This window comes from Mobula birostris, chromosome 26, assembly GCF_030028105.1.
Source record: "Mobula birostris isolate sMobBir1 chromosome 26, sMobBir1.hap1, whole genome shotgun sequence".
Taxonomy (NCBI): domain Eukaryota; kingdom Metazoa; phylum Chordata; class Chondrichthyes; order Myliobatiformes; family Myliobatidae; genus Mobula; species Mobula birostris.
This window is the reverse complement of record NC_092395.1, coordinates 12,662,842-12,689,420: the sequence shown is the minus strand read 5'-3', so window position 1 is coordinate 12,689,420 and position 26,579 is coordinate 12,662,842. Positions and strand designations below refer to the sequence as shown.

Here is a 26,579-nt window from a genome sequence, read left to right as displayed (position 1 = left end):
CGCTGTATGTCAACAAATAATTTTTTTTAAGTGTTTGCTTTCTCTTTGTATTATATTTTAAATTAAGTTACAATGATGTCACACATATTAAATATATTGCTTTTAATTTTTAAGTTCTTTTTTTAAAAAAAAGTTCTTCAAATCCTTTCAATTTCCACCCACACTGCAACTCGATCTGGTGACCAGTTCATCTGTTTTTGTGATGCCAGGAACAGCTCCACAGTATTTAGCTCTGAGGCAATTTTATTCTGCCAAATGCCATTAGGCTGTTGACCTGGAGCCCATAACTGGAAAATCCAGGAGACCAAAATTCACGCATGATCTAAATAAAGCAGGAATGTACAACTTTTCCATCCCCTCAGTGGTTGAAACGTACTGCTAACCAGCTCCAGTTTACCCAGGGTTAACACGGAGCAATGGAAACCGGCAGGCTTCCCAGTTACTGATGAAGTGCAGAAATGCTTCAACAGTTTGAAAGATGGCTGAGTGTGTGGGTGTGCGGGTGGGGGCAGGGGGAGGGTGGGTTGGGACAGTCGGGGGGGGGGATAAATCTGGCTCGCGACAAGTAGGAAATTTAAAGTATTCCAAGGGATGTGTAAGTAGTACGGAATGTAAAAATGTGCCGTCACTGGGTCCGTGAATTCTCCATGGAGAATGAGGAATGAGAAAAAAAGCCTATTGAACATGATAACACAAGAACATAATCCAAGCAAACACTGCCTTCAGCTTAACTCTTTGAGTGCAGCACTGTAAGACCATAAGCTATAAGATATAGGAGCAGTATTGGGCCATTTGGCGCATCAGGTCTGCTCCAAGTCTCTGAGTGTAAGACAAAATACACGCAGGGGCACTTCATTAGAATCCTCCTGGACCTAATAAAATAGCCTCTGAGTGTATGTCCATGGTCCTCTGTTGCTGTAACCCTTCTACTTCAAGATTCGATATGTTGTGCAATAGGGATGCTCTTCTGCACACCACTGTTGTAATGTGTGGTTATTTGAGTTACTGTTGCTTTCTTGTCACCTTGAACCTGTCTAGTAATTCTCCTCTAAATTCTTCCATTAATAAAGCATTTCCCCCCCACAGATCTACTGCTCACTGGCTGTTTTCTGTTTTTTTCAACATTCTCTGTAAACCCTAGAGACTGTTGTGCATGTAAATCCCAGGAGATCAGCAGTTTCTGAGATACTCAAACCACCCTGTCTGGCACCAAGAAGCATTCCACGGTCGAAATCACTTAGATCACATTTCTTCCCTGTTCTGATGTTTAGTCTGAACAACAACTGAACCTCTTGACCATGTCTGCATGTTTTTATGCACTGAATTGGTGCCACATGATTGGCTGATTAGAGGGCTGAAAATTCACTGAGACCACCTTCCCTTGTGGAAAACTCAAGTTGCACACTAGACTGTAAGGCCATAAGACATGAGAGCAGAACTGGGTTGTTCATCCTATTGACTTTACCGCCATTCCATCACGGCTGATTTTAAAGTTCAAAATTCAACGTTCAAAGTAAATTTATTATCAAACTATGTATACTTTATACAGCCTTGAGATTCATCAGAAATCAAAGAAACCCGATGGAACGCATTAAAAAAGGACTGTCAAATATCCAACGTTCAGAACCCTCTCAACCCCATTTTCCTGCCTTCTCCCCGTAACCTTTGATGGTCTTATTAATCAAGAACCTATCAACCTTTGCATTAAATGACTTGGTCTCTACAGCCGTCTGTGGCAATCAATTCCACAAATTCACCACTTCCTAGCTAGTAAGTTCCTCCTTCTCTCTGGCCCCAGACTCCCCCACTTAGAAGAAACATTCTTCTCCTTGTTCACTCTCTCTAGGCCTTTCAATATTCAATAGGTTCCAATGAGAATCCTTCTCATTCTTCTAAATTCCAGCAAGTACAGGCTTAGAACCATCAAATGCTCCTCATATATTAATGTTCAGTAGATTTCCATTCTATACCCAGAGATGAATAGATTGGGAGATTGGACTTGCACCCCAGTAAGGCTCTGCTTTCCAGGATTATTTCTGACTCATTTTACTGGTGAGCATCAGATTCCTTAGCTCTAAGGTAAATAGTTGCCTCAGTTCTCAGCCTAGCATTAAGGCTAATTTCCATGCTGGGTTTGCTCTAAGACTCCTTGCTCCCTTTCTCTTCTCCTTCCAAACTCATGGTCACTTGTGCTGTCATGGTTCCATTTCCAATAATGCCCCTGTGTTTCAGTGATTTAAATAATAAAATATGATTTCTTCATTAACTGATCCACTTTAGTTCCTTGAAATAGACGCTGTTGCAATAACTTGGAGGTTGCTGACAGATGAGAGTGGGACTGCTGTGGATGAAGGGTGGTGATGGAGGGCTGTGATTGGTTAAATCAGGATGCAACATGGGTTGGTATGGCAACTGCACCTGACCACAAGAAACAGCAGAGACACAGCTCAGTACATCACAGAAACCAGCCTCCCCTCTGTGGATTCTGCCTGTATGTCCCACTGCCTCAGTCACACAGCCAGCATAATCAAAGACTAATCCACCCACAGGAACATTCTCTCATTTCTCCTCTTCCGTTGAGCAGAAGATGCAGAAAGCATGTACAAGAACACCTTCCACCCCATTGTTTTTAGGCTATTAAGTTGTTCCCTAGTTGGACTCTTGACCTCACAGTCTACCTTGTTATCATCTTGCACGTGTGTTTACCTGTAACAGTTACACTTTATTCTGCACTGTTATTGTTTTACCTTGTTCTACCTCAATGCAATAAATAATGATCTGATCTTTATGAACGATATGCAAGACAAGGTTTTCACTTCACTCCCCTCATTTCCTTGAGGTAAACTTTGACTAGTCCATATGACCATAGGAGCAAAATTTGGCCCATCGAGTGGTATTTGTATTTGATCCTCCATAATATTCCACGTGGGAATTTAAACTGGAGGTGGCAGTGTTTTTTTTTTAATGAGATCGAGTTGCGAGCTGAACATCAACCCGGCACAGATGGAGAGCGCGCTCAGGAGCGGTCTGTCACTGGATCGAACTCGGGAACCTCCGATCTCGAGCCCGGTGCTGATCTCACTGCACCACCAGCCGACCTTTACGCCATTCTGGCTTAAATACACCCAATGACCCTGGCCTCCACAGCTGCCTGATTTAATAAATTCCACAAATTCACCACTCCCTGGCTAAAGAAATTTCTCCGCATCTCTGTTTTAAATGGATGCCCCTCTATCCTGAAGCTGTGCCCTCTTGTCCTAGACTCCCCCACCATGGGAAACATCCTTTTCACATCTACTCTGTCTAGGCCTTTCAATGTTCAAACAGTCAATGCCTTTGTACTAAGGTAAAGACTAAGGTAAGCATGCTACTTAGTGAAACACAGAGAGCAAGAAGAGACAAGTTAAATCTGATTTATGCAATGAACTGGGCATCCCAATGAGATCTACTGATGTCTGCGAGGCCACTGAAGGATGAAGGCCTGGAGACAGCCTAATCTGGGATATGTGTTGTGTATTAAATTTTGAAAAAATATTAGATGGAAGTCTGAACAATTCCAAGTGACACTTTAACTCTTTGTGAGCTCGCAGCATGTAAGGTGTCTCTACAAGCACTATATGTTTGTTAAATGTTTGCTAATAGTGGCTGGTTTCTTTCTAGCCTCAGGCACAGTGCCATCAGGATATCTGACAAAGAACATAAGAGCTGTTTGAGTGAAAAAAATCCATGCTGAATTAGTGGCATGAGAATAAAAGATCAAAGTTTGTCCGTCTCTATGCATCTCACTACGCGTGTGGATTGAACCCCTATTTATTGGTTTGGGTCTTTTGGGTCTGATCAGCCCAGCCCGTTACAGGGTTGGAGGATTGTCTGTGTGTATGTGTGTGGGCATTTCATAATGAACCTCAATCTGAATCTGATTGTGAATATGATGCAGGATATTGGGCCATTACTATCAAGTCGAATGTGATACAGAGAGCTTCATAATGAGGCAGTGTTGGTGTTGGTTGTGCGGAAGGAGTTTTATAGTGAAAAAGCTGCTGCACTGGGGCAGTTCCACTCTCTTGGCCTCAAGAAACTTGGTGTAATGGTACAAAAAAATCGTTCAGACTGGAGAATTCATCGACTGCGGTGGACAGCCATGACACTTTCTGTGCAGTATGATACAGAGATCTGGTACACCGCAGATAGATATAAAACTAAATTAAATAAGTAGTGTAAAGAAGTAGTGAGGTAGTGTTCATGGACTCTATCTTCATTCAGAAATCTGATGGCAGCGGGGAAGATGACGTTCCAGAATTGCAGAGTGTGTGTCTTCAAGTTTTAGATGATGGAATAGATGGCTTTGTTGCTAAGTTTGCAGATGATATGAAAATTAGTGGAGGGGCAGGTAGTGTTGAGTAAACAAATAGGTTGCGGAAGGACTTAGACAGATTAGAAAAATGGGCAAGAGAGTGGCAAATGAAATACAATGTTGGAAAAGGCATGGTCATGCACTTTGGTAGTAGTAATAAATGTGCAGACTATTTTCTAAGTGGGGAGAAATCCCAAAAATCTGACATACTAAGGGACTTGAGAGTCTTTGTGCAGAGCACTTGAAGAGTTAACTTGCAGGTCGAGTCGGTGGTGAGGAAGCTAAATGCAATGCTGGCATTCATTTCAAGAGGTCTAGGATACAAAAGCAGGGATGTGATGCTACAGCTTTATAAGAAAAGGGCATGGCCTCATCTTGCGTATTGTGAACAGCTTTGCGGTCCTCATCTAAGAAAAGATGTGCTGGCATTGGAAAGGGTCCAGGGCAGTTCACAAGAATGATTCCGGGAATGAAAGGGTTATCATACGAGGAACGTTTGATGGCTCTGGGTCTGTGCTCACTGGAATTTAGAAGGATGGGGGTGATTTCATTGAAAACTTTTGAATGTTGAAAGGCCTAGACAGAGTAGACATGGAAAGGATGTTTCCCATGTTGGGGGAGTCTGGGACAAGAGGGCACAGCCTCAAGATAGAGGGGCGTCCATTTAAAACAGAGATGTGGAGAATTTTCTTTAGCCAGAGGGTGGTGAATTTGTGGAATTTTGTTTCCGCAGGCAGCTGTGGAGGTCAGGTCATTGGGTGTATTTAATGCGGAGATTGATAGGTTCTGGATTGGACATGGCATCAAAGGTTATGGGGAAAAGGCCAGGGAATGGGGTTGAGGAGGGGAAATAAAGGATCAGCCATAACTGGTTGGTGGAGCAGACTCAATGGGCCAAGTGGCCTGATTCTTCTCCCATGTCTTATGGTCTTACAGTCTTCCTAAAAAGATCACTGTGCGTATCACAATTAACAAGATGTGGATCTCCAGTGAGTTGGATACACTCAGATCTGCAAAGGATCATGCCTATAGGTCTGAAAACAGTGGAATATAGCTCTGTAAAATGGCAGTTTAATAAAGCTCTGAAAGAGGTGAAAGCACTTAAAGCAGAATATTAGAAAAGCCGCAGGCCCTGATAGTGTCTCACCTCGTACGCTAAGGCCCGGATCAGCCAACTCTTGTCTTCACTGAGATATTTAATACCTCCCAGCCCCTGCAGTTATACAGGGTTCTGGACTGCTTTAAAGTTGCTGCAATTGTTCCAGTTCCCAAAAAAAAAACAAGATTACTGGACTTAATGTTTATAGGCCATTTGCTCTGACTTCACTAGTTATGAAAAACTTTGAGTGTCTGATGTTGGCCTGCCTTAACTCCATTACTGATCCTATTCTTGACCCACCGCAGTTTGCTCATAGAGAAAACCACTCAGTGGTGGATGCAGCTAATTTGTGCCTTCATTACATTCTTCAACATTCGGACTCTCTCAACTCCCATGTGAGGGTCTTTTTTGTGTATTTTAGCTCCACTTTCAACATTATGGTTCTGGGGTTGCTCCACAGCAAGTGAACCTAGCCAGCCATACCCTACTGTATATGTCAGTGGATTATGAACTTCCTGACCGTAAGGAAGCAGTATGTAATACTGGGCTCCTACTTGTCCGACCCAATGTCTGTATACACAGGCATTCCCCAGGGCTGTGTTCTTTCACCCCCTCCTGTTCTCACTTTATACAACTGACTGTACTTCCACAGACAAATCCATTAAAATCCTAGAGTTCGCGGGTGACATGAGTCTAGTTGGTCTCATCTCTAATAATGATGTGACCTGCTATCAAAGAAAGGTAGATCCTCTTGCAGCATGGTGTGCTCGTAACAGCCTGGAGCTTAATGCTATCAAGAGAGTGGAAACGAGGGTTGACATCCCCCCCTTACCTCCTACTTGCCCTCCCCCCTTGAAAATTAATGATCAGGCTGTGGTAAAGTCATTCAAATTCCCGCGAATTAGCAATACATTGAAGTGGGACACACACATTACGCTCATCACTAGGAAAGCCCAGCAGAGATTGTTCTTCCTATGCTAGTTTAGAAAACTTAACAACTCGGGACAGGTCCTGATGATTTTTTACTCAGTGAACACATAGAGTGTTGTGACCACTTCTATCACTGTTTGGTTTCCTGCTACCTCCTCCTTCTCCAAGACTAGGTTGGAGTGAGTGAGCCAGTCAGCGGAGAAGATCATTGGCTGTCAGCTACCGACATTTAAAGGCTTGTTCAACATTTTTCTTTTTTTAAAAGAAAAGAGCTGGAAAAATTACTGCTGACTCCACCCACCCTCGCAGTCACCTTTTCACCGAATTGCCATTAGGGAGATACTGCAAATCCATCACCACCAGGACTATGCATCATCTCCGAACCTTCCTTCCTGTAACTATCCAGCTTCTCAACAAATCTCACTCAGGTGTAGTACCTGAAATGTCCCTGCACAACAGTCATTAGCTGGTCTTTCCTGCTGTCCTTGTTCTGTTGATAGTTTTTGAGTATGTTTATTTAGTTTGATTATTGACGTCTACATTAATTGTTGATTGCTCATGGCTGTTTGCATTATTGTCTTGTAAATTGTTGGTTACCATTGTGTTGCCAGTTATAGCATTGTCCTGTGTTTTATGCATTGCCCTGAAACACAATCAATTCTGGTTTGCTTCACATACTGGCAATAAAGTGATTCTGGTGTGTTTTTTAAATTCTGGACAAACCGAGTCATGGTAAACCTTACTCAGGACCCTGCCCCATCATTTCACGTTGAGATGGTAAAGAGAGTGTATGCATTGCAGCCTATGTACTCGCTGTCCCTATTGCCACATTATTCCTGAGGGAGAGCTTGGCACTGTCTCCAGGGCTAACTGCAAGCAAGAAGCTGAGAACAGTTCTCCCTCTGCCAAAACTAACAGTGTTGCACTTACATTAACAAAATCAGTCAGACGAGGGGGAGCTTAGCACCCTGTTTCAGCAGCACACAGCCTCCCCACTGCATTAACTAGAACAAGGGCCTCCTTATGGATGCAGCTGTCCAATCCAATTAACTTAACGATCACAAGTAAAATTCCAGATAGCCAAAGGTTGAAAAACAATGTGGCGTTGCACAATTGGTACAAAGTGAACGAATTCTCCCGTATAATCACTCATTTCCCCTCTTTGATCTGCTGCTGTTCTGAAGTGTCACCAGCTCAACTCAAAAGGAGTATTGTTACAACCCATATGGAATCCACAGTTCCTGAACTAATTTAATCATAAACATATTACTCTAACCCAAACTGTAAAAGTGAAAAGAAAATGGTCACTTATGATGTGTTTAAAATTTTACCTGAAATGCAGATGAGAGAAGGTCCTAACCTCATTCATGATGGCTGTAACAAATAATAACCAGGGAAAATGTTTAGTGAAAGTCAAAGTAAATAAAGACAGAGTTAAAGCAAAGCAAAGGATGTGATGCTGAGGTTTTATTGTGAGCAGTATTTGCGTCCCCTATCTAAGAAAAAATGTGCTGGCATTGGAGAGGGTGCAGAGGAGATTCACGAGAATGGTTTTGGGAATGAAAGGGTTGACGTATGATTGCTCTAGGTTTGCACTTGCTGGAGTTTAGAAGACTGTGGAGGAATCTCACTGCAACCTTTCGAATATTGAAAGGCCTGGATAAAGTGGATGCAGAGAGGATATTTCCTATAGTGGCAGAATCTAGGTCCAGAGGGGACACGCTCAGAATATTGGGACGTCCATTTACAACAGAGATGAGGAGTAATTTCTTTAGCCAGAGGGTAGTGAAGTTGTGGAATTTTTAATTGGCACAGATGGCTGTGGAGGCCAAGTCATTGGTTTAATTTAAAACAGAGGTTGATAGTTTCTTGATTAGTCAGGGTGTCAAAAGTTACAAGCAGAAGGCAGGAGAATGGGATTGAGAGGAATAATAAATCAGCCATGATGGGATGGTGGAGCAGACTCAATTAATCAAATAGCCTAATTCTGCTCCTATGCATTATGCTCTTATGGCCTTATGGTCTTAATGTATTATCAAAGTACATATATGTCATCATCTTAATTTTCTTGCAGGCATTCCAGGAAAATAAAGAAATACGATAGAATTTATGAAAACTATGCAAAGTAAAGACAGGCAAACAACTAATGTGCTAAATCCATTACAGAAGCCATTAGTGTTACAGTTGCATTGTTCTTTTTTCCTTGTGTGCATATGCTCTGTGTAGGGTGACTGTGGATTCAAGCCTGTCTCCAGAGATTTGAGCCCAAGGTCTGCTCTATCTGTGAATGTGTGTTGTCTCATCATCTATGAAACAACATCCTTTTTCACCCTGGAGAACTGGCTGGAGAACTTGCCCTGGTATCCTGACCAACCTTTAACTCTCAACCAACATACACAAAACAGTTTCCCGGTCATTACCACAATGTACTTTCTGGGATCATGTTAAATACAAATTTATTGGAACATATCATGTATTGCTATATTGATTATTCTTCAAAAACCCTTTGGGATGGCCTGATGCAGTGAAAGGAACTATATAAATGCAACTACATTTCAGTTTCCTGCTGTCTTTATCTATCTTTGGCTAACAATAGTCATTGCATTGTTTGTGCTGTGCTGATAGTCTCCAGCTTTAATCTCTGGACTGTGCATTGACTGTTTTGCAGGTTTGGAGAACAAGATATTGGGTCTGTAGGGGAAATTACCCTAATTAGTGCTTGTCAACTACCTCTCAGCTCCAAGAAAAAGAAGTTCCATGGGTGTTGGATCAGGACAAGATAAGGCTCTGGTTTCAATCTGTGATCCAATATCCATAAAACAGGCTGCCAACACAGCATATGGAATTCTACTCTAGATGGGAGTCATTGCCTTCAAAGCATGAGTGATAATTGTTATGTTAAAAAGACCATCAGACCATAAGACAAAGGAGCTGAAGTCGGCTATTCGGCCCATCGAGTCTGCTCCGCCATTTTATCATGAGCTGATCCATTCTCCCATCTACTCCCACTCCCCCGCCTTCTCACCATAACCTTTGATGCCCTGGCTACTCAGATACCTATCAACCTCTGTCTTAAAAAGTGAAAAACAGAATGATCAAATCTTTTACACTTACAGTATACTATTGTGATTGTTAAAAACATAAGAACATACACAACATAAAACATTCAGAATTCCAGAGATTACCAATAAACTATTGACAGAGAGCTATATTTTAAAGCAGAACTTGCTCTCTTCAGCTTTTGCTTTATAAAGTAGGTATGGTTCAAGAGTAGCTGAGGGTGGAAAGAGGCCCAGATATACAGTATGTGCTACTTCATTATTTCATTACCATCAGAGAGAAGGTATAGAAACCAAAATGCTTTAGGAACAGCTTCTTCCCCTCCGCTATCAGGTTTAATATCACCGGCGTACGTTGTGAAATTTGTTGACTTTGAGGCAGCAGTACAATGAAACACATAATAATAGAGAAATAAATCTGCAAATTACTTTAAATATATATAAAATGGTTAAATTAAATAAATAGTGCAAAAATAGAAATAAAGATGTAGTGAGGTAGCATTCATGGGTTCAATTTCCATTCAGAAATCAGATGGCAAAGAGGAAGAAACTGTTCTTGAATAATTAAGAGTGTGCATACGGGGTTCTGTACCCCCTTCCTGATGGTAGTAACGAAAAAAGGCATGACCAGGCTGATGAGTGTCCTTAATGATGAACGCCGCCTTTCTGAGGCATCACTCCTTGAAGGTGTCCTGGATACTGTGAAGGCTAGCGTCCATGATAGAACTAACTAAGTTTACAACTCTCTGCAACTTTCTTCGATCCTATGCAGTTGCCCCGCCACTCACCCATAGCAGCTGGTGAGGCTGCCAGTTAAAATGCTCCCCACGTTATGTCTGTAGACATTTTCAAGTGTTTTTGGGTGATATACCAAATCTTCTCAAACTCCCAATGAAATATAGCTGCTGTCATACCTTCTTTATAGACCCGATCGATATGTTGGGTCCAGGTTAGATCCTCAGAGATATTGACATGTGGGAACTTGAAATTGCTCACTCTTTCCACTTCTGATCCCTCTATGAGGATGGTGTGTGTTCCCTCATCTTACCCTTTCTGAAAATTTTGAATTGTCCACGAACTCACCTCACTATTGATCACTACTTCCCTATCTTACTCTCATTTTGCACTATATATATATTATAATTGATAGCAATTTTATGTATTATACTGTATTGTTGCCACAGAACAATAAGTTTCTTGAAATGTCAGTGATAATAAACCAGATTCTGATTCTGCCTTTAACAGAGCAGTTAATAACTCAAATGGGATTCTCACTTTGTAAATCGAGGCTTAGCATATACAGTAAATGGTTAATTTGGACTTTGATAGAATAAAGGTCGGGTCAAAACTAAAGGATCCATTTTTGGTCAGCACACTTTAGGAAGGGTATGAATGTCCTGCAGAAGGAGCAGATAATGTTCACTTGACCATGTCCAGGGATTAGGGAGTTCAGTTACAATGAATGATTGGATCTGACTTACAGTTTGTGAACAAGTTGCTACCAGACAATTCTGCACATGCTCAGCTAGTTGCTACTGTTGTAGCTGTGCTAGCCTTGGTATTGGGAGAGGAGAGAAGAGAGAATATCTGAGGTAGGTGGGGTCTTTGCTGGCAGCAAAAAGTATAGACAGCATCTGTAGAAAGGAGACTGGTTCCTGTGACGTGCTGAGCTGTGTCCATAATTCTTTGTAGTTTCTTGCAGTTGCATGCATAGCAATTGCCTGAGCAGAGCTTGGTTAGAGGCCCTGCAACCTCTAAAGTACTACAGCAGAAGTTGGCTGGCTCCATAGCCTTTACTTTATTCAGTGTTTTCAGGTGGTCCTCAATATCTCCTGGAGGAAATCAAGCTAACCGCTGTGATGGTGGGGATATCAGGAAGAAGTTGAGATGGATCATTTAATCAGCACTTCTGACAGAACTTGGCTGAGAATGCTTTAGCATTTGTGTGCTGAGCCTTGCTATTGTTGAGAATGGAAATATTCTTGGAACCTCCTCCTCCACTTAGGTGTTTAATTGTTTTTCATCATTCACGACTGGATGGCAATGCACATTGTGAAGTCAGCACTGAAAGCTCTTTTATTAGTTGTGGATTAAGGTCAAACTGGAAGGATCTATCAGTAGAAAGATACTTTAATTTTACAAAGTACAGTACTTACTGCTTCATGATCTGTTCCCATGGTATACACATATGCATTTTTCATTGTTGGCTTAGTCTGCTGCGCTGCAAGAAATGCAAGGGAATATACTTGATTGCAGAGACAGAAAAGACTGCTGTTATTTCTTTTCCACAGAGGTTGCCTCACCTGCTAGGTGTTTTTGGCATTTTCTGCTTTTGTTCTAGAAATCTTCTGCTCTAGCTTAGTGTGAAAAGTGTAAACATTCAATTCAATTCAAGTTTAGTTGTCATTCAACCATACATGAGTACTCGTGAATGCAGCCAAACGAGACAGCGTTCCTATGGGGTCAAGGTGCAAGGTTCAGTACCAACAGTCACACACAAGATAGCAAGCAAAAGTAGTATCGCAATCAGAGGGTAAGAGAGACCCAAAACCCATGTTATCAAACTACAGTCGATAACAAGCACGGTAGAGCTCATCTCCCGCCAAGTGAAAACTGGGAGGCAGCGGCGACTCCAGACTGGACACCGCGCACAGCCTCCAATGCCTCCCTCCCTCAGTGACACCCTGGCTTGAGGCCTAGTCCTCACACAAATAAGACAACAAACCCAAAATGACGCAGAATACGCACTTATTCCCCAGTCCAGATTCCCCAGCCATCGAGGTCATCTGTCGACCACAATAGAGCACACAGGCCTCATACATGTATATCATGGGAGCAACTCGTGAAGCAAGAAGTACTTTATAAATACTCAGTTAAACCAAATTCTGAGAGCACGTTTGACTTTCTGTGCACAGGAAAATGTAAAGTCGCAGAAGTGTTGGAGTGGGGCGCACAACCCCTCTGCCATTTAATGTTGATCCTGTGTCTGAAGTGCACTGTACATGAAAGTACGGCAGTGGGATTGGTGGGCCTGTGTCGAGACTTCTGCTGGTTTTAGCCTTGAGGTTTAGGGTGGGGTAGAACTGGAAAACCAACCTCATGAATTTCGATTGCATTTGAAGCCAAATCCCAGACAAACGATTTGGCAAACCACATTCTAACTACTGGTGCTGACATGTAGTCTAGTCGGGCCCATGAATGAAGACAAGTTACTGGTACATGTGAGAAGAGTGGAATGAATGATTACCTCAAGCATACAGTTTTCATAATAAGTTGGTCAATAGTGAATTCAGCCTCAAATCTCAAGCACAAAGTACACTCAGTTCAGTGGAAGTGAATACAATAGAGTCTCTTAAGAGCCTTTTAGATAGGTACATGGAGCTTAGAAAATTAGAGGGCTATGCACTACGGAAATTCTAGGCTGTTTCTGGAATAGATTACGCGGTCGGCACAACATTGTGGGCCAAAGGGCCTGTAATGTGCTGTAAATTTCTATGTTCTATGTTCACATTTCTGTGGGAAGCAAAGAACTGCTGGTGGAACGCAGTGGGTCAGTCAACGTCTGCAGAAGGAAATGGAGAGTCAAAGTTTCAGGTCGAGAACCTGCATCTGGACAGGGTATTTTTACTTAGCACCATAGAGTCAAGGAGTACTACAGCACAGAAACAGGCCCATCTAATCTATACAAAGTATTAATCTGCCTAGTCAATCGACCTTCACCCAGACCATAGTCCTCCATACCTCTCCCATTTAAGTTTTTCTTAAAGGGTTGCAGTCATTAAAAAGAATGATTATACTTCTGGTAATCAACCTAACAGATTAATAGTAATAATTATTAATTATAATTATTACTATTTTGTAAAACATTTAACTTTAAAACAGAAAATGATATAGAGAGGAAAAGAGCTAACATTTCTTTGATTCTGGTTTGTTCAAATTGATAGTGAGGTTATAAAGATCCAATCACTCATAGATAAAGTAGGTTCCAGCAGATTCGAGAGCCTCTTTTTTTCAAATTTGCATTGGATTTTCACTGTCCGACATGTAAAGCATACGGGTCACATTCCTGAGTCAAGACCACCAAAAATAGACAGAGCAAAGGTGACATGGAAAAGCTCCCTGATACGGCATCCCAACTATGCTACACTTTTGGTTTTGGAGAGCATGTCACACTTCAGATTACAGCCCAACTTCATTCCTTCAACAGACACCTAGGAGTTCAGGCTTTAAAAGCCCACAGTCGCCACTCAAAAAGTATTTGCATTTTTGCAGACAGATTATCAAAAGGTTAAAGTATCTCTTAGCAGCCAGTCAGTCAGCGAGCCCTGCCATAAATACCAAGCAGCTGGATGTATGTAGGAAACTTAATAACCTTTCACTAATCAAGAGCTAGTACTTATGGAAAATCAGGAAAACTGCCTGGGCTTCTCCAGCCTCAATCATTCTGGACAAATTCTTTCCATTTTTCCACAGCAAATGCCCTTTTTTTTTATCTAGTTTACTCTTCAAGACTGTTAGCCATGTTATCACTTGCTTATTACCCTGCTGCTGATTTTCCCAGACATTAACCCACATTAGGCAGGCTATTGATTTGGATACAATCATTCAAAGTTCTTTGATAATGAATGGTCTGATTAGGAAACAATTAGACTACCTGTTGTCGTTTCTCCACAGCAGGCAATTGCACTCAGAGGCCACTTTATTCGGTACCTGATAAGGTGGTCACTGAGTGTACTTCTGTACGTTCGTGGTCTTCTGCTGCCGTAGCTCATCCATTTCAAGGTTCAACATGCTGTGCATTCAGAGTTGCTCTTCTGCACACCACTGTTGTAATTTATGGTTACTTGAGTTACTGTCACCTTCCTGTCAGCTTGAACCAGTCTGCCCATTCTCCTCCTTCACTAGTAAGGCATTTTTGTTTTTGTTTATCATACCATCCTCTGCAAACTGTTGTGCACAAAAGTCCCAGGAGATCAGCAGTGTCTGAGACACTCAAACCACCCTGTCTGGCACCAACAATCATTCCACAGTCAAAGTCACTTACGTCACATTTCTTCCCCATTCTGATGTTTGGTCTGAACAATAACTGAACCTCTTCACCATGTCTGCATGCTTTCATACACTGAGTTGCTGCCTCATGATTAGTTGATTAGATATTTGCATTATTGAGCAGGTGTACAGGTGTACCTAATAAAGAGGGCACTGAACGTATTTCTCAAACTGAAAGTATGGGGATAGTGGCTGAGAGAGAGTACGGACCCTTTTTCAATGTAATTTTCAGTGTCAGACCTTCTGCCGCATAAGGCAAAGTAAACACTTCACAGCTGTTGGTCTTCTGATGCTCTAAAGCATGTGTAATATCAAGAGGCTTGTTTTTGTTTTTGCTTTTTTGTGCTTGAACTTTGTGATCAGCCACTCTGATTTGCTATGGCTGTTCTGATACTCTTGTTCTACCTTGGTGGTTCGCTGTGATCTTTATATCCCTCTCGCCCAACTGCCGTCACCTGGGTTGCATTTGTGCTCACTTCAAAGCTTTAGTTGCTGAGGCACATTGCTGTGCAAATGTTTTTGCACCCCAATCAAATATGAAAAGGAATAAATTGCAAAGTCATTTTTCCAACTATTTGTGCAATTTCTCTAGTTTGAATTCAACAAGAGGGGCATCACATAATTAGTACGTGTTGATATATAACATAATCCCAAAACTTCAAGCATTACTGAAAAATGGTGTTCCTTAAGTAAGAATAAATTGTCATACATTTCCATCTTGATCTCTCTCTCTCTCTTTCTCTGTCTTTCAAGGACTCTACAATTCACGATCTTAATATTATTCTTTTATTCGTTTATCTTTGTACCGTTTGTCTTCCTTTGCGCATTGGTTGCTTGCCCATCTTTCATTGATTCTATAGTATTTCTTTGCATTTACTGTGAACGCTTGCAAGAAAATAAGTCTTGGGGCAGCATGGGGTGACATATACTTACTTTGATAATAAATTTACTTTGAACTTTGAAGCTTGAACTTCAAAAAGTTTCACTATGTGATTACCAAATTCAAGTCCATATGTGATTACCAAATTCAAGTCCATTCCTCTCGCGGTTTTTTTTTGCACTACCTTACTTCCCATTTTTCTATTTTCTATTTATGATTTATAATTTAAATTTTTAATATTAACTAATTTTAACTATTTTTAATATCTAATATTTGTAATCCAGGGAGTGTGAAGCGCGGAATCAAATATTGTTGTGATGACTGTACGTTCTAGTACCAATTGTCTGGCGACAATAAAGTATAAAGTATAAAATTCTGCTCTAACCAGTTTTGAATATAATAAATCATGTTTAGGATTAAGTTAGGCAACCATACCCATAACAGTTGTAAATCATGTGAAGTATAGTAAAAATCCTGATAAGGGGTCTTAGACTGTAACTTATTTACTTACTTGGGTCCGTAGCTTCCAGTGGAGCATAGGTTATCAATAATCTCCCATCTCCATCGTCCTCTGAAGTTGATGGTATGTTTGGAGTTCATCAATACTTCTGCAATCCATTGCATCTGGGGATTGGCCTACACTGCTTCACCAGAGTGCTGTTGGCCGGCCTTACCCATTTCCACCTCTAGCAATGAGGGTGTAGGGTTAGACTTGGAGAGGCCTCAGCCTGTAACATCGACTGTTTATTTCCCTTCTGGGTGATTTCTGACCTACTGAGTTCCCCCATCATTTTGTGTGTATTGATCTGGATTGCCAGCAATTGCAGGCTCTCTTGTGTTTGTGAAATAAAATGATAGACTGCCATTAATTTAGGTTTGTGTGGCACAGAATGGTGTAACATGGTCCCTTGCTTATAGTCACAGAGTCATACAGCATGGAGACATGTTTTCAGGCCAACAAATCAACGCCGAGGAAGCACCAGTTATCACTAATCCTATCCTTCCTCTGACATCTTCATGAACTCCACCCTCACCACCATTTTTCTGCCTCCCATCTACACTAAAGCATTGGTCAGCAGCAAATTAAGCTACTAAACAAATATGTCTTAAGCATGTAGGAGGAAACCACAGCACTCAGAGGAACTCACGTAGTCGCAGTGAGAATCTGCAAATTCACACGGACAACACATAAGGTCAGGGTGAAACCCTTGCCTCTGATATTGTAAAGCGGCAGTACTAACCTCTGCTCTGTCACCCGATTATAAAGGTTTCTCTTCAGTTTAATTCTGGTGTATAAAGGGGGTATTTCCCTCTGTCTGAAATGGTAGGAGAAGCAGATCCACTCTGAATTTGTCAAAGGAAATTAAAAATCATCCTGAAATGGCAAAACTTGCAGGGCTTTGAGGAAAGAAATCTTCCAAGATACAAAGTAGGCCTTGTGGGCCACATATTACTATGAAATAAGAGATAATGTTTATTATAAAACTTAACCCACTTAAGATCATCAGTCAGTCATGAGACATTGGCTGAGAAATATTGTTAAACATTGTGAAATTTATAGATTTGGCCTTTTAAACTTTGATTCAGTTCTTCCACCAGCACCATGCCCGAGCCCTTGTTGGTTACACTCCCACATTACAGGAGTGATTCTGAGTTCAAATCCCACTCGAGGGAATTAACCTCATAAATCCCAGTTGGCAATGCAGCGTAGTACTGAGGGAGTTCTGCACTACAGTGCGCGTCATCTTGCAGATGCAGTGAAGGGACAGAGACTCTCAGGAAGAGCTGAGTAAATCACCTCTTGCTATTTTGTCATTACCCCTGGTGTCTTAACAATCAATCAAAGTAATTAGAACAGATTATTTGTCATAATCACATTGCTGTTGTCGGAAAATTCCATGTGTAAATCAGCTGCCACCTATCAAATTGCAGTTAAAAAATCATAGCCTGAGAAGTGTTATGTGATATACGTAGAGTATTAGTACTGCTATGCAGAATGGGTGGCGGGGTGCAGATAATATTTTTTATAGGCATCCAGTAGTCTTGTGAGACTATGGATTTCGCCTTGGAAGGTTTCCAGGGTGCAGGCCTGGGCAAGGTTGTATGGAAGACCAGCAGTTGCCCATGCTGCAAGTCCCCCCTCTCCACGCCACCGATGTTGTCCAAGGGAAGAGCAATAGGACCCATACAGCTTGGCACTGGTGTCATCGCAGAGCAATGTGTGGTTAAGTGCCTTGCTCAAGGACACAACATGCTGCCTCAGCCAAAGGTCGAACTAGTGACCTTCAGGTAACTAGACAAACGCCTTAACCACTTGGCCACGCGCCAGCACAACATCTGCGGGATGCAGATACATCTCTACCAAAGGAGACGTCAGGTGTTTCTTCCCTTCGCTAGCCTGCACGTTGGGCAAGGTATAGAGCCAATCTGATCAGGGTGACATGAAGCCATGGGAGCAGGAGATGGATGGTTGTATGAGAAGCTGGTGCATATCACAAGTCCTGGTTATGCGACCACTGACGCCAGGCAGACAATCTCTGAAGAGTATTGATAATGGTTGGGGTCACCCGTTGGTAAAGACACCGTCCAGAAGAAGGCAATGGAAAACCACTTCTATAGGAAGATTTGCCAAGAACAACCAATCATGGTCATAGAAGGACCATAGTTGCCCATGTCATATAACAAGGGGCATAACAAACAAAAGATACAAAATAATTCTGGATTTCCAGTATCTGCAACATCTCTTGTGCTTATACAAAATATGCTGCTGTTCAATTTTTATTGTCTTTAGAATAGCCTGTTCTCAATCCGAAAGAAATCAAGTGTTTCTTCATTGTCACTGAAGCCTGAACCCTCCCTATACCATGGAAGCATCATCACAGAAAGGACTGTAGCGATTCCAGAAGATGGACCTTCATCAGTTTCTCAAAGGCGTTTAGGGGTGGACAATGCATACTGCTCTTACTGTCAGCATCTGCTTGTGTCTAGTAAAAGGTTCCCAACATCTTACTACCATTAACTGAGAGGTCCGTGGATCCTAGGTTAGGAACCCCTGGTCTATATCCACCCCGGTCTACCTCACAATATTCGACATTCAAAACTCATAGAATCAAAGAAGATAGAGATTTATGCCACAGGAGGCAGCTGCGTGCCCACTGTGTTTATGTTGGCCAAAGTGGACTCCCATCCCTTGTTTCTCACTCCTTCACCCTTTTATGAGTGAGTTCCAATTCTTCACTTTGTATCGAGTAAATTAAATGTTCTCATTACCCCCCGCCGATCCTTCTGCCAATTAACTTCAAACACTGACCACTCTACTAAAGGAAACAGAATGTCATCCAAAGCTCATCTGATATGGAAGCAGGCTGTCCACACCAACCACTAATTACTCATTTACACTTCGTTTGTCCCGTCTCTCTCTTGCTCTTGCTTGCTGCTCCCAGAGAAAGGTACCTGTGCTTGACTGGTCTCCCTCTCTCCCTCTCGCTCGATGCTGCAGGAGTCTTGGGCAACCTTTAATCGATTTGTGGATTAGACTCTGAAGTTCATGTTATGATACGTTTCTGGTTTCTGTTACGCCTTTTTTCACTGCTATTTTGAGCATTTTTTAATCGGGGCAGCCTGGTTCTGTGGCCTGCTATCAACAAATGACGCAGCACAAAATTGAACTGAACTGAACAAAACTTAACATTCCCAGACTGCTTTAATGACCCTGTGGTTTAATGCTTTTCATTCTGTATTTTTTTTGCTCATTTTTTGCCGTTTGCTTCATTTGTTCTTTTTTTTTGAACTTTGGGTGTTTGATGTTTTCTTTGAGCAGGTTCCATGGGATTTCATTGTTTCGTGGCTGTCTGTGGGATGACAAACCTCAGGATTGTATACTGCACATGTACTTTGATAATGTACTGTGGCAAGCATTCGGTCCATGATGACAGACGAGGAAGCTGGTTTAACTCAACAACCATTTTTATTTATTTATTTATTTTTAAATTTCAAAATATACTTTATTCAAAAATAAATATATACAATAAACCAGTCAATAACTTTTCATCCTTTACATACGTTTCCATTATACTCAGTAAAATACCCGTGTTTATAGCCACCCACGTGGCACTCCAGTAGTTCAGCTTACCATATCATTGTTGAGGGGTATACTCCCCGCCCACCAACCCCTCCCACTCCCGCGGGTGGAGAAACCTATACTGTGGTCCTTCCCCACCGGGCCCTTGCGGTGTCTGCACCAAGTTTCAGTGCGTCCCTCAGCACGTACCCCTGCAGCCGAGAATGTGCCAGTCGGCAGCATTCTCCCACGGACATCTCCATGTGCTGGTAGATCATCAAGTTTCGGGCCGACCAAAGAGCGTCTTTCACCGAGTTGATGATCTGCCAGCAGCACCGGATGTTGGTCTCCGTGTGCGTCCCCGGGAACAGCCCGTAGATCAGAGAGTCCTCTGTTACGCAGCTGCTGGGGATAAAACGTGACACTAGCCCGTCCATCCTCCTCCACACCCTCTTTGCGAACTGGCAGTGTACAAAGAGGTGGGTCACAGACTCCTCCTCACTGCAGTCCTCCCGTGGGCAGTGGGGTGCGGAGACAACATTCCGGGTGTACAGGAGGGCTCTGACTGGGAGGGCCCCTCTCACCGCCAGCCAGGCGAGGTCTTGGTGCCTGTTGGTGAGATCTGGCGATGAGGCATTTTGCCAGATGAACTGGACAGTCTGCTCAGGGAACCACCCCACTGTGTCCATCACGTCCTTCTCCTGCAGTGCCTGCAGGACACTTCGTGCCGACCACTGCCTGATGGCCTTGTGGTCAAAGGCGTTCTCCTGGAAGAACTTTGCTACGTAGGACAGGTATGCCGGCAACGACCAGCTGACTGGGGCGTTGCGCGGAAGTGGGGCCAGACCCATCCTTCATAGATAAACACAAAAACAGACCAGGCGCTATGAGCTGGGAAGAGAACACACTCAGTCAAATGTAGATGGGGGAGGTGATTATTACACACTCCAGTTACAGTCAGGGTGACCCACAAACACACAAGCAAATAATTGTATAACCAAAGCTAAAATGTAATAATAAATGAACTTGAACATCCCACCATAATCCCACGGAAGCATTTAACACAAGAACAATAAATAGCACCGGATATTAGGCATGCTGAGGCGGACTGTTGACCACGCCCTCCCAGAGTGCAACAGTACTTTGAATCTTTGAATCTTAATCCTATTTTATTCTCCACAGCTTCCCAACAACTTCCCTTGAAATCCAACATTCCCAGCTACACGTCTAAGGTAATCTAAGGCAGCTAATTAACTTACTGGGTTGCTCATTTTTGGAACCTGGGAGGAGACTCGAATACAAAAAAAACAATATTGTCACAAGGAGGGCATGCAAACTGTGTACAAATAACGTTGGAGATCAGGATTTAATCCAGGCCACTGCACTCTACCAGCTGCTTTTAGTTTATTTTCTCTGAGACTCTCACAATGTTATAGATGACCATTAAATCCCCCCTCCCATTTCCAGATATTCACTCTATGGAGTTTGAGCTAAAGTGGATGGAGGGAGGAAGATAATGATGGCTGGAGGGTAGGATGAGTTCTACAGTATGGTACATACTGCCATCACAGTTCAAATTAAATTTATTATCAAAGTTTTGTATATGTCACCATACTGTAGGGGGAGAAGATGGCAGCGCAATGGCAGCATGCGCGGCCTCTCCGGTGATGATGTCTGTTATCTATCAAGTAGGGGACCGTGCACAGTTCTGATTTGATGGAGACGGACGTGGGAGTACGGAGGAACATTTGGAAAACTTCTGAAATGCCTGCTTCGCTGCCGCTGCTACTGTGCGGTAACCGGAATCCCCGGAGCTGAAGGCCCCGAAATCCTTGGCTTTGCTTGTTTCAGCGGCTGGGGTGAGGTCGAAGGCGCTCGGCAGATGATGGCGCTTGGGAGGCTGTATCGGAGGAGGTGGTCGGAAGCTTGAAGTTTTCGGATGGATGGACTCGGTGTCGGCTGTGGTCGGCTGCTTCCAAGGCATCAGCAAGTTGACGGTGCCTGGAGTTTATGGCAGGGAGTTTCTCCGTTTTGCCGCCTGCTATCGGGGACTCGGGAACGTTTGAGACTTTCTTTTACCGTTCCCATGGTTTGTTCTTCATCAAATTATGGTATTGCTTTGCACTGCTGTAGCTATATGTTATAATTATGTGGTTCTGTCAGTGTTAGTCTTTGGTTTGTCCTGTCTTCTGTGATATCACTCTGGAGAAACATTGTATCATTTCTTAATGCATCTACGCATTTCTAAACGACAACAAAAGAGGACTGAGTGTTTTCATAATCTAATATACTACACTGAGATTCATTTTCTTGTAGGAACTCACTATAGAACAAAGAAATGCACTAAAATTAATGAAAAACTATACACAAAGACTGACAAACAACCAGTGTGCAAAAAAAGATAATCGATGAAAATACTAAAATTCATAATTAATAAATAGTACTGAGAAAGTGAGTTGCAGAGTCCTTGAAAGTGAGTCCATAGTTTGTGGAATAAGATTAGTGCTGAGGTAAGTGAAGTTATTCATTCCGGTTCGGGAACGTGATGGGTGTCGGGTAATAAATATTCCTGAACCTGGTGGTGTGGGACCTAAGGCTTCTGTACCTCCTGTCCAATGGCAGCAGCAAGAAGAAAGCATAGCCTGGATGGTGGGTGTCTTCAGTGTTGAATATTGCGGTGTTCCTTGTGGTGGGGAGGAATTTGCCTGTGAGATACTTGGTTCTATCCACCACTTTTTGCAGGCTTTTCAATTCTTAGAGATTGGTGTTTTCATACCAAGTTTTGTAACCAACCAGGATACTTTCCACTGTATATCTAAAGAAGTTTGTCAAAGTTTTAATGACATGCTAAATCTATGCAAACTTCTAAGAAAGTAGAGATGTGACTGAAAGCAGCTCATTGAAACCTGAGGAATATTGAAAAGCCTAGACAGAGAGTTTAATTCCTATACTAGGAGTCCGGGGCAGAAGGTGCAGCCTCAAAATACAAGAACATCTCTTTAGAACAGAGATGAAGAGGAATTTCTTTAGCCAGAGAGCAGTGAATTCATGGAATTCATTGCAACTGATGGCTGTGAAGGTCATGTCACTGGGTATATTTAAAGCACAATTTGATAGGTTCTTGATTAGTATGGGCTTCAAGGTTTATGGGTAGAAGGCAGGAGAATAGGGTTAAGATGGATAATAAATCAGTGAAGATTCGATGAGCCAAATAGTCTAATTCTACTCCTACGTCTTATGGTCTTGGCTCTGAAAAGTTCTGCTTCATTGTGTTTGACAAGAAGCTAGACCATTGTCTTTTGTCCAAAGCTATTTTGAGCTGAAAAGTTTATCCCTCTGTTCTTGTAGGCTGTAAATAGTTCATCAGCTGCAAGCGAAGTTTTAATCCAAACATGCATCAGAGTACAGTGACCTTGGCACTGGGAATACTGTTTGCAGTGGATCTTCCAGTACTAGCACAGGAGTTCAACCTCCAAATTCAGCCCTTTGGAGACAACCAGCCACTGTAGCATCAAAAACAAAAGTGATTCTTCATACCTTCTGTGCATGAATGGTGAATGGAAATGGATGTGACTTTTGTGAATGGAACATTTGGGCTTTCACCGCACTTTGACTTTCCATTGCTGTTATTGATTGAGAACCTCGAAGTCAGCCCATGGCTACTCCAGGGATGGAGAAAATGGAGAATGTAATTTTTTCTGGAATTTTAAAGGTGTTTGATACAGTAACTGGAAGTCGTTGTCATTTCAGAGCACAGCCCTAGGCCCAGCACACATGTGTTATTGCAAAGCAAGTATGGCAGTGCCTCTACTTCCTTAGGAGTTTGTGATGACTTGTCATGGCATCTCAAACTTTGACAAACTTCTACAGATGTGTACTGAAGCGTACATTGACTGGCAGTATCACAGCTTGGTATGGAAACACCAATCCCCTTGAATGGAAAATCCTACAAAAAGCAGTGGATACAGCCCGATCCACTATTGAGTACATCTAAATGAAATGCTGAATAGGAAAGCAGCATCCATCATCAGGGACACCCACCACCTAGACCATGCACCCTTTTCGCTGTTGCCATCAGGAAGAAGGTACAGGAGCCTCAAATCTCAGACCACCAGGTTCAGAAACATTCATTACCCCTATCATCAGGCTCTTGAATTAAAGGGGATAACTTCACTCAACTTCACTTGCCCCATCATTGAGATATTCTCACAACCTATGGGCTCACTTTCAAGGACCATTCATCTCATGTTCTTAATATTTATTGCTTATTTATTTATTTATTTATTTGTTAATGTTATTATTTGTTTATTTTTGTGTTTGCACAGTTTGTTGTCTTTTGCACTCTGATTGACCACCCAAGTTGGGCAGTCTTTCATTGATTCTATTATGGTTACTACATTGTTAGGGATTTATTGAGTATGCCCAAAAGAAAATGAATCTCAGAGTTGTATATTGTGACATATATATACTTCGATATTAAATTTACTTTGAACTTTGATTTTAAAGAGTGTATGATGACTTCTTCGACCACTTTAGAAATTTGTGCTACTGGAGAAGTGTGACTATATTTAAGCGTTATGTGTTATAAAGTGGCTACATTTCCTATGATAGATATTTGTGATACAGTTCAATACTACAAGATATTTATGTAATATTGTGATGGTATTAGGTTCACGGTTTGCAAAACCCAAAACTCAAAAGGAGATTTTAACCTGTATCTGATATAGGTATTCATGGGTATCCTCTCTACAGGGAGGTTATACTGTATCAACCTTCCCTTCAAAGACTAGCTTACATACCTCTCTGGTGTCTGCAGTGAGATCTAGCTGTCTACCTGCTTTTTGAGTGCTGGTTCCCCTTCTCTACCAAGGAGGTGATACAGTACTTCCAGCTAACAAAACAGTTTAAACACAGTTTATTTTATTTTTACTGATACACATTTTAATTTAGATGAATAGTTTTTGATACATATTTAAAACGCACAGAAGATTACTAATTTATAAAAGATTGCTGAATTACAAAAGATTTATGAGCTACAAAGGATTTCCAAGCACAGGTAAAATTCTAATGAACAAAAAGAATATACCAATGATTTACAGATGAATGAGTCATCAGTTGCAGAAACTGAATATTGAATGAATTTTAGTTCTTCTTTCTGTCACGTCTTTTTGTCATTCTACTTGTCATTTCTAACAACTGACATTTATACTGTTTTGCTACTCGTTGACATTACCTGCATGTGATGTTTTCTGTGACAAAATAATTCACACAGATGGTCTAAGAGCTTCTGGGGTCAAAGGTACCAGACACTCAAAATTAATGCTGTGAGGACAACTTCTCTGAATACATAAATATCCCAACTAATGACTGATCAACTATTGGCTGCAACCTTGTTTGATGTGGTAAGCATCAAAATCGGTCTGGTCTGCAAGCTCCCTTGAACTCAGTCACAATAGTGCAAACAATTTAACTGGAGTCGTCCGGTTTGATACAGGCCAATTAACATAACCCAAATTGTCTTATCTTGACTAACATGGTTCTACAAGACCTCACTGTTTACTTTTTTACAACAAGATCCTGAGCAAGAAATATTGGTTAGATGTCTAACTTTGTCCAAATGTACTTGGACCATTTGGAAGGGTCATATTGCTATGCGAGAAGCTGTGGCCAGCAATAGAGCTCTGGGGCCCTGGAAAGTGAATATCCATCAGAATATTTGAATTTATTTTTAAGAACCCTCTACACTAACATACATCCTAAGACCTATTTTCACCAGTGACCCACCCCTGCAATCTCAAACACTCCCTTACACCCTTATCCCAACATAGACAGAGATTCTAAGAACCGTAGTTCTGAAGCATTGTTGTCAAGTCCCAGACAACTGGCAGACTGCCTGTTACTGTATTTGGCTTGTAAAAGTACACAAACAAAAAGATGAAAAGATTAAAAACAACCGTTATTTTCCTCTTGGCACTGTTAAACCTCAACTTTTCAAATCAAGTCATCTTCAAAAGAGATTCAAATTCCTTATTTGAATTAACGCCCAGAAAAAACTAAAGTCCTGAGAAGTAGTGTGGAGGAGTTTACTGGACATTGCTTCAATTAAGGAACATCGGTTAAGAGGCAAGGAGAGTATGGAAGAATTAAGACTCATTTAGGAAAAGAGTGACATAATGCAGGCTTTCAAAACAATATGAGGTTCCAGTAGAGTAGCTGGAAAAAGAGCGTATTTTCTGCTAAGAGTGGAGATAAGAATGCCTTCCACTTCGTCATGAGGAATCAGAACACATAACGGTTACATTGTAACCTGTAGAATTGTGAGAAGCTGAAGTTCAAAACACATTTCATTATACAACCTTGAGCTTCATCTCCTATGAGAGTCACAGGACAATACAGCATGGATACATGCCTGCTGGCCCAAAGAATTCATGCCAACTATGGTTATCTCCCAGCTGTTGATGATTTCCTGCATTTGCCCCATATTCCTCTAAGCACTCCCCCTCCATGTACTTATACAAATGCATCTTAAATGAGGCCATTGCACCTGACTCAATCAGTACTTCTGGCAGCTCACTCCAGATAGATATTCACCACCCTCTGCATGAATGAAATTTCTCCTTTCGGTACCCTTTAAACCATTCCCTTCTCAGCCCCGAGTTTTGCAATCCCCTAACCTTCCACATTATCTATGCCTCTCATAATTTTAAATGTTTCAATAACTTTGCCTCTGCATTCTAAAGAATAAAGACCTAGCCCTGCCAACCTCTTCCTGGCAACGTCCTGGTAAACCATTTCTGCACAATGCCATAAATTTTTTCAGCTGGATTAATTTTCAGTGTTTAAAAAGAAGGTCTGGACTGGACAGTACAGGTAGTCAGGATAAGCACATTGGACTGAATAGTCTAGTCTGTGCTAAATGTGCCCACAACTCATCACCCTTCTTTGTTCCCCTTCCTCCTCCTGGTTCCATCCCTCATCTACACACAAAATTCTCCCACAGGTCTCCACCCCACCACTCCCAATTCCCTCTCCTTTTCAGTTCAGGTTCAAACTGCCATTCACCTCTCTCCTAATCGTTCCTATCTGAAGCAACACTGTGGTGTAGCCGTTAGCACCTTGCCTAACTGTGTTAGCTTTTACCAATCAGC

The 26,579-nt window shown here is 41.9% G+C and overlaps 1 protein-coding gene across 9 annotated transcripts in view; it reads right to left on the bottom strand.

Moving 5' to 3' along the window:
• LOC140188367 (uncharacterized) overlaps positions 1 to 26,579 on the bottom strand; it is a 93,708-nt gene that overhangs the window by 31,155 nt on the left and 35,974 nt on the right. For 3 of the 9 annotated variants that reach the window (XM_072244573.1, XM_072244571.1, XM_072244572.1), the window contains one exon: positions 19,339 to 21,633. The exons of 4 other annotated variants lie outside the window; for them this stretch is intronic. In XM_072244573.1, coding sequence (XP_072100674.1) covers positions 19,569 to 20,282 — 714 coding nt within the window. In that variant the 5' untranslated portion in view covers positions 20,283 to 21,633 and the 3' untranslated portion in view covers positions 19,339 to 19,568. Of the gene's footprint in view, positions 1 to 7,714; positions 7,739 to 15,882; positions 16,446 to 19,338; positions 21,634 to 26,579 lie in introns of those variants that run through there. 2 more of the 9 variants (XR_011883283.1, XR_011883284.1) reach the window with 2 other exon arrangements.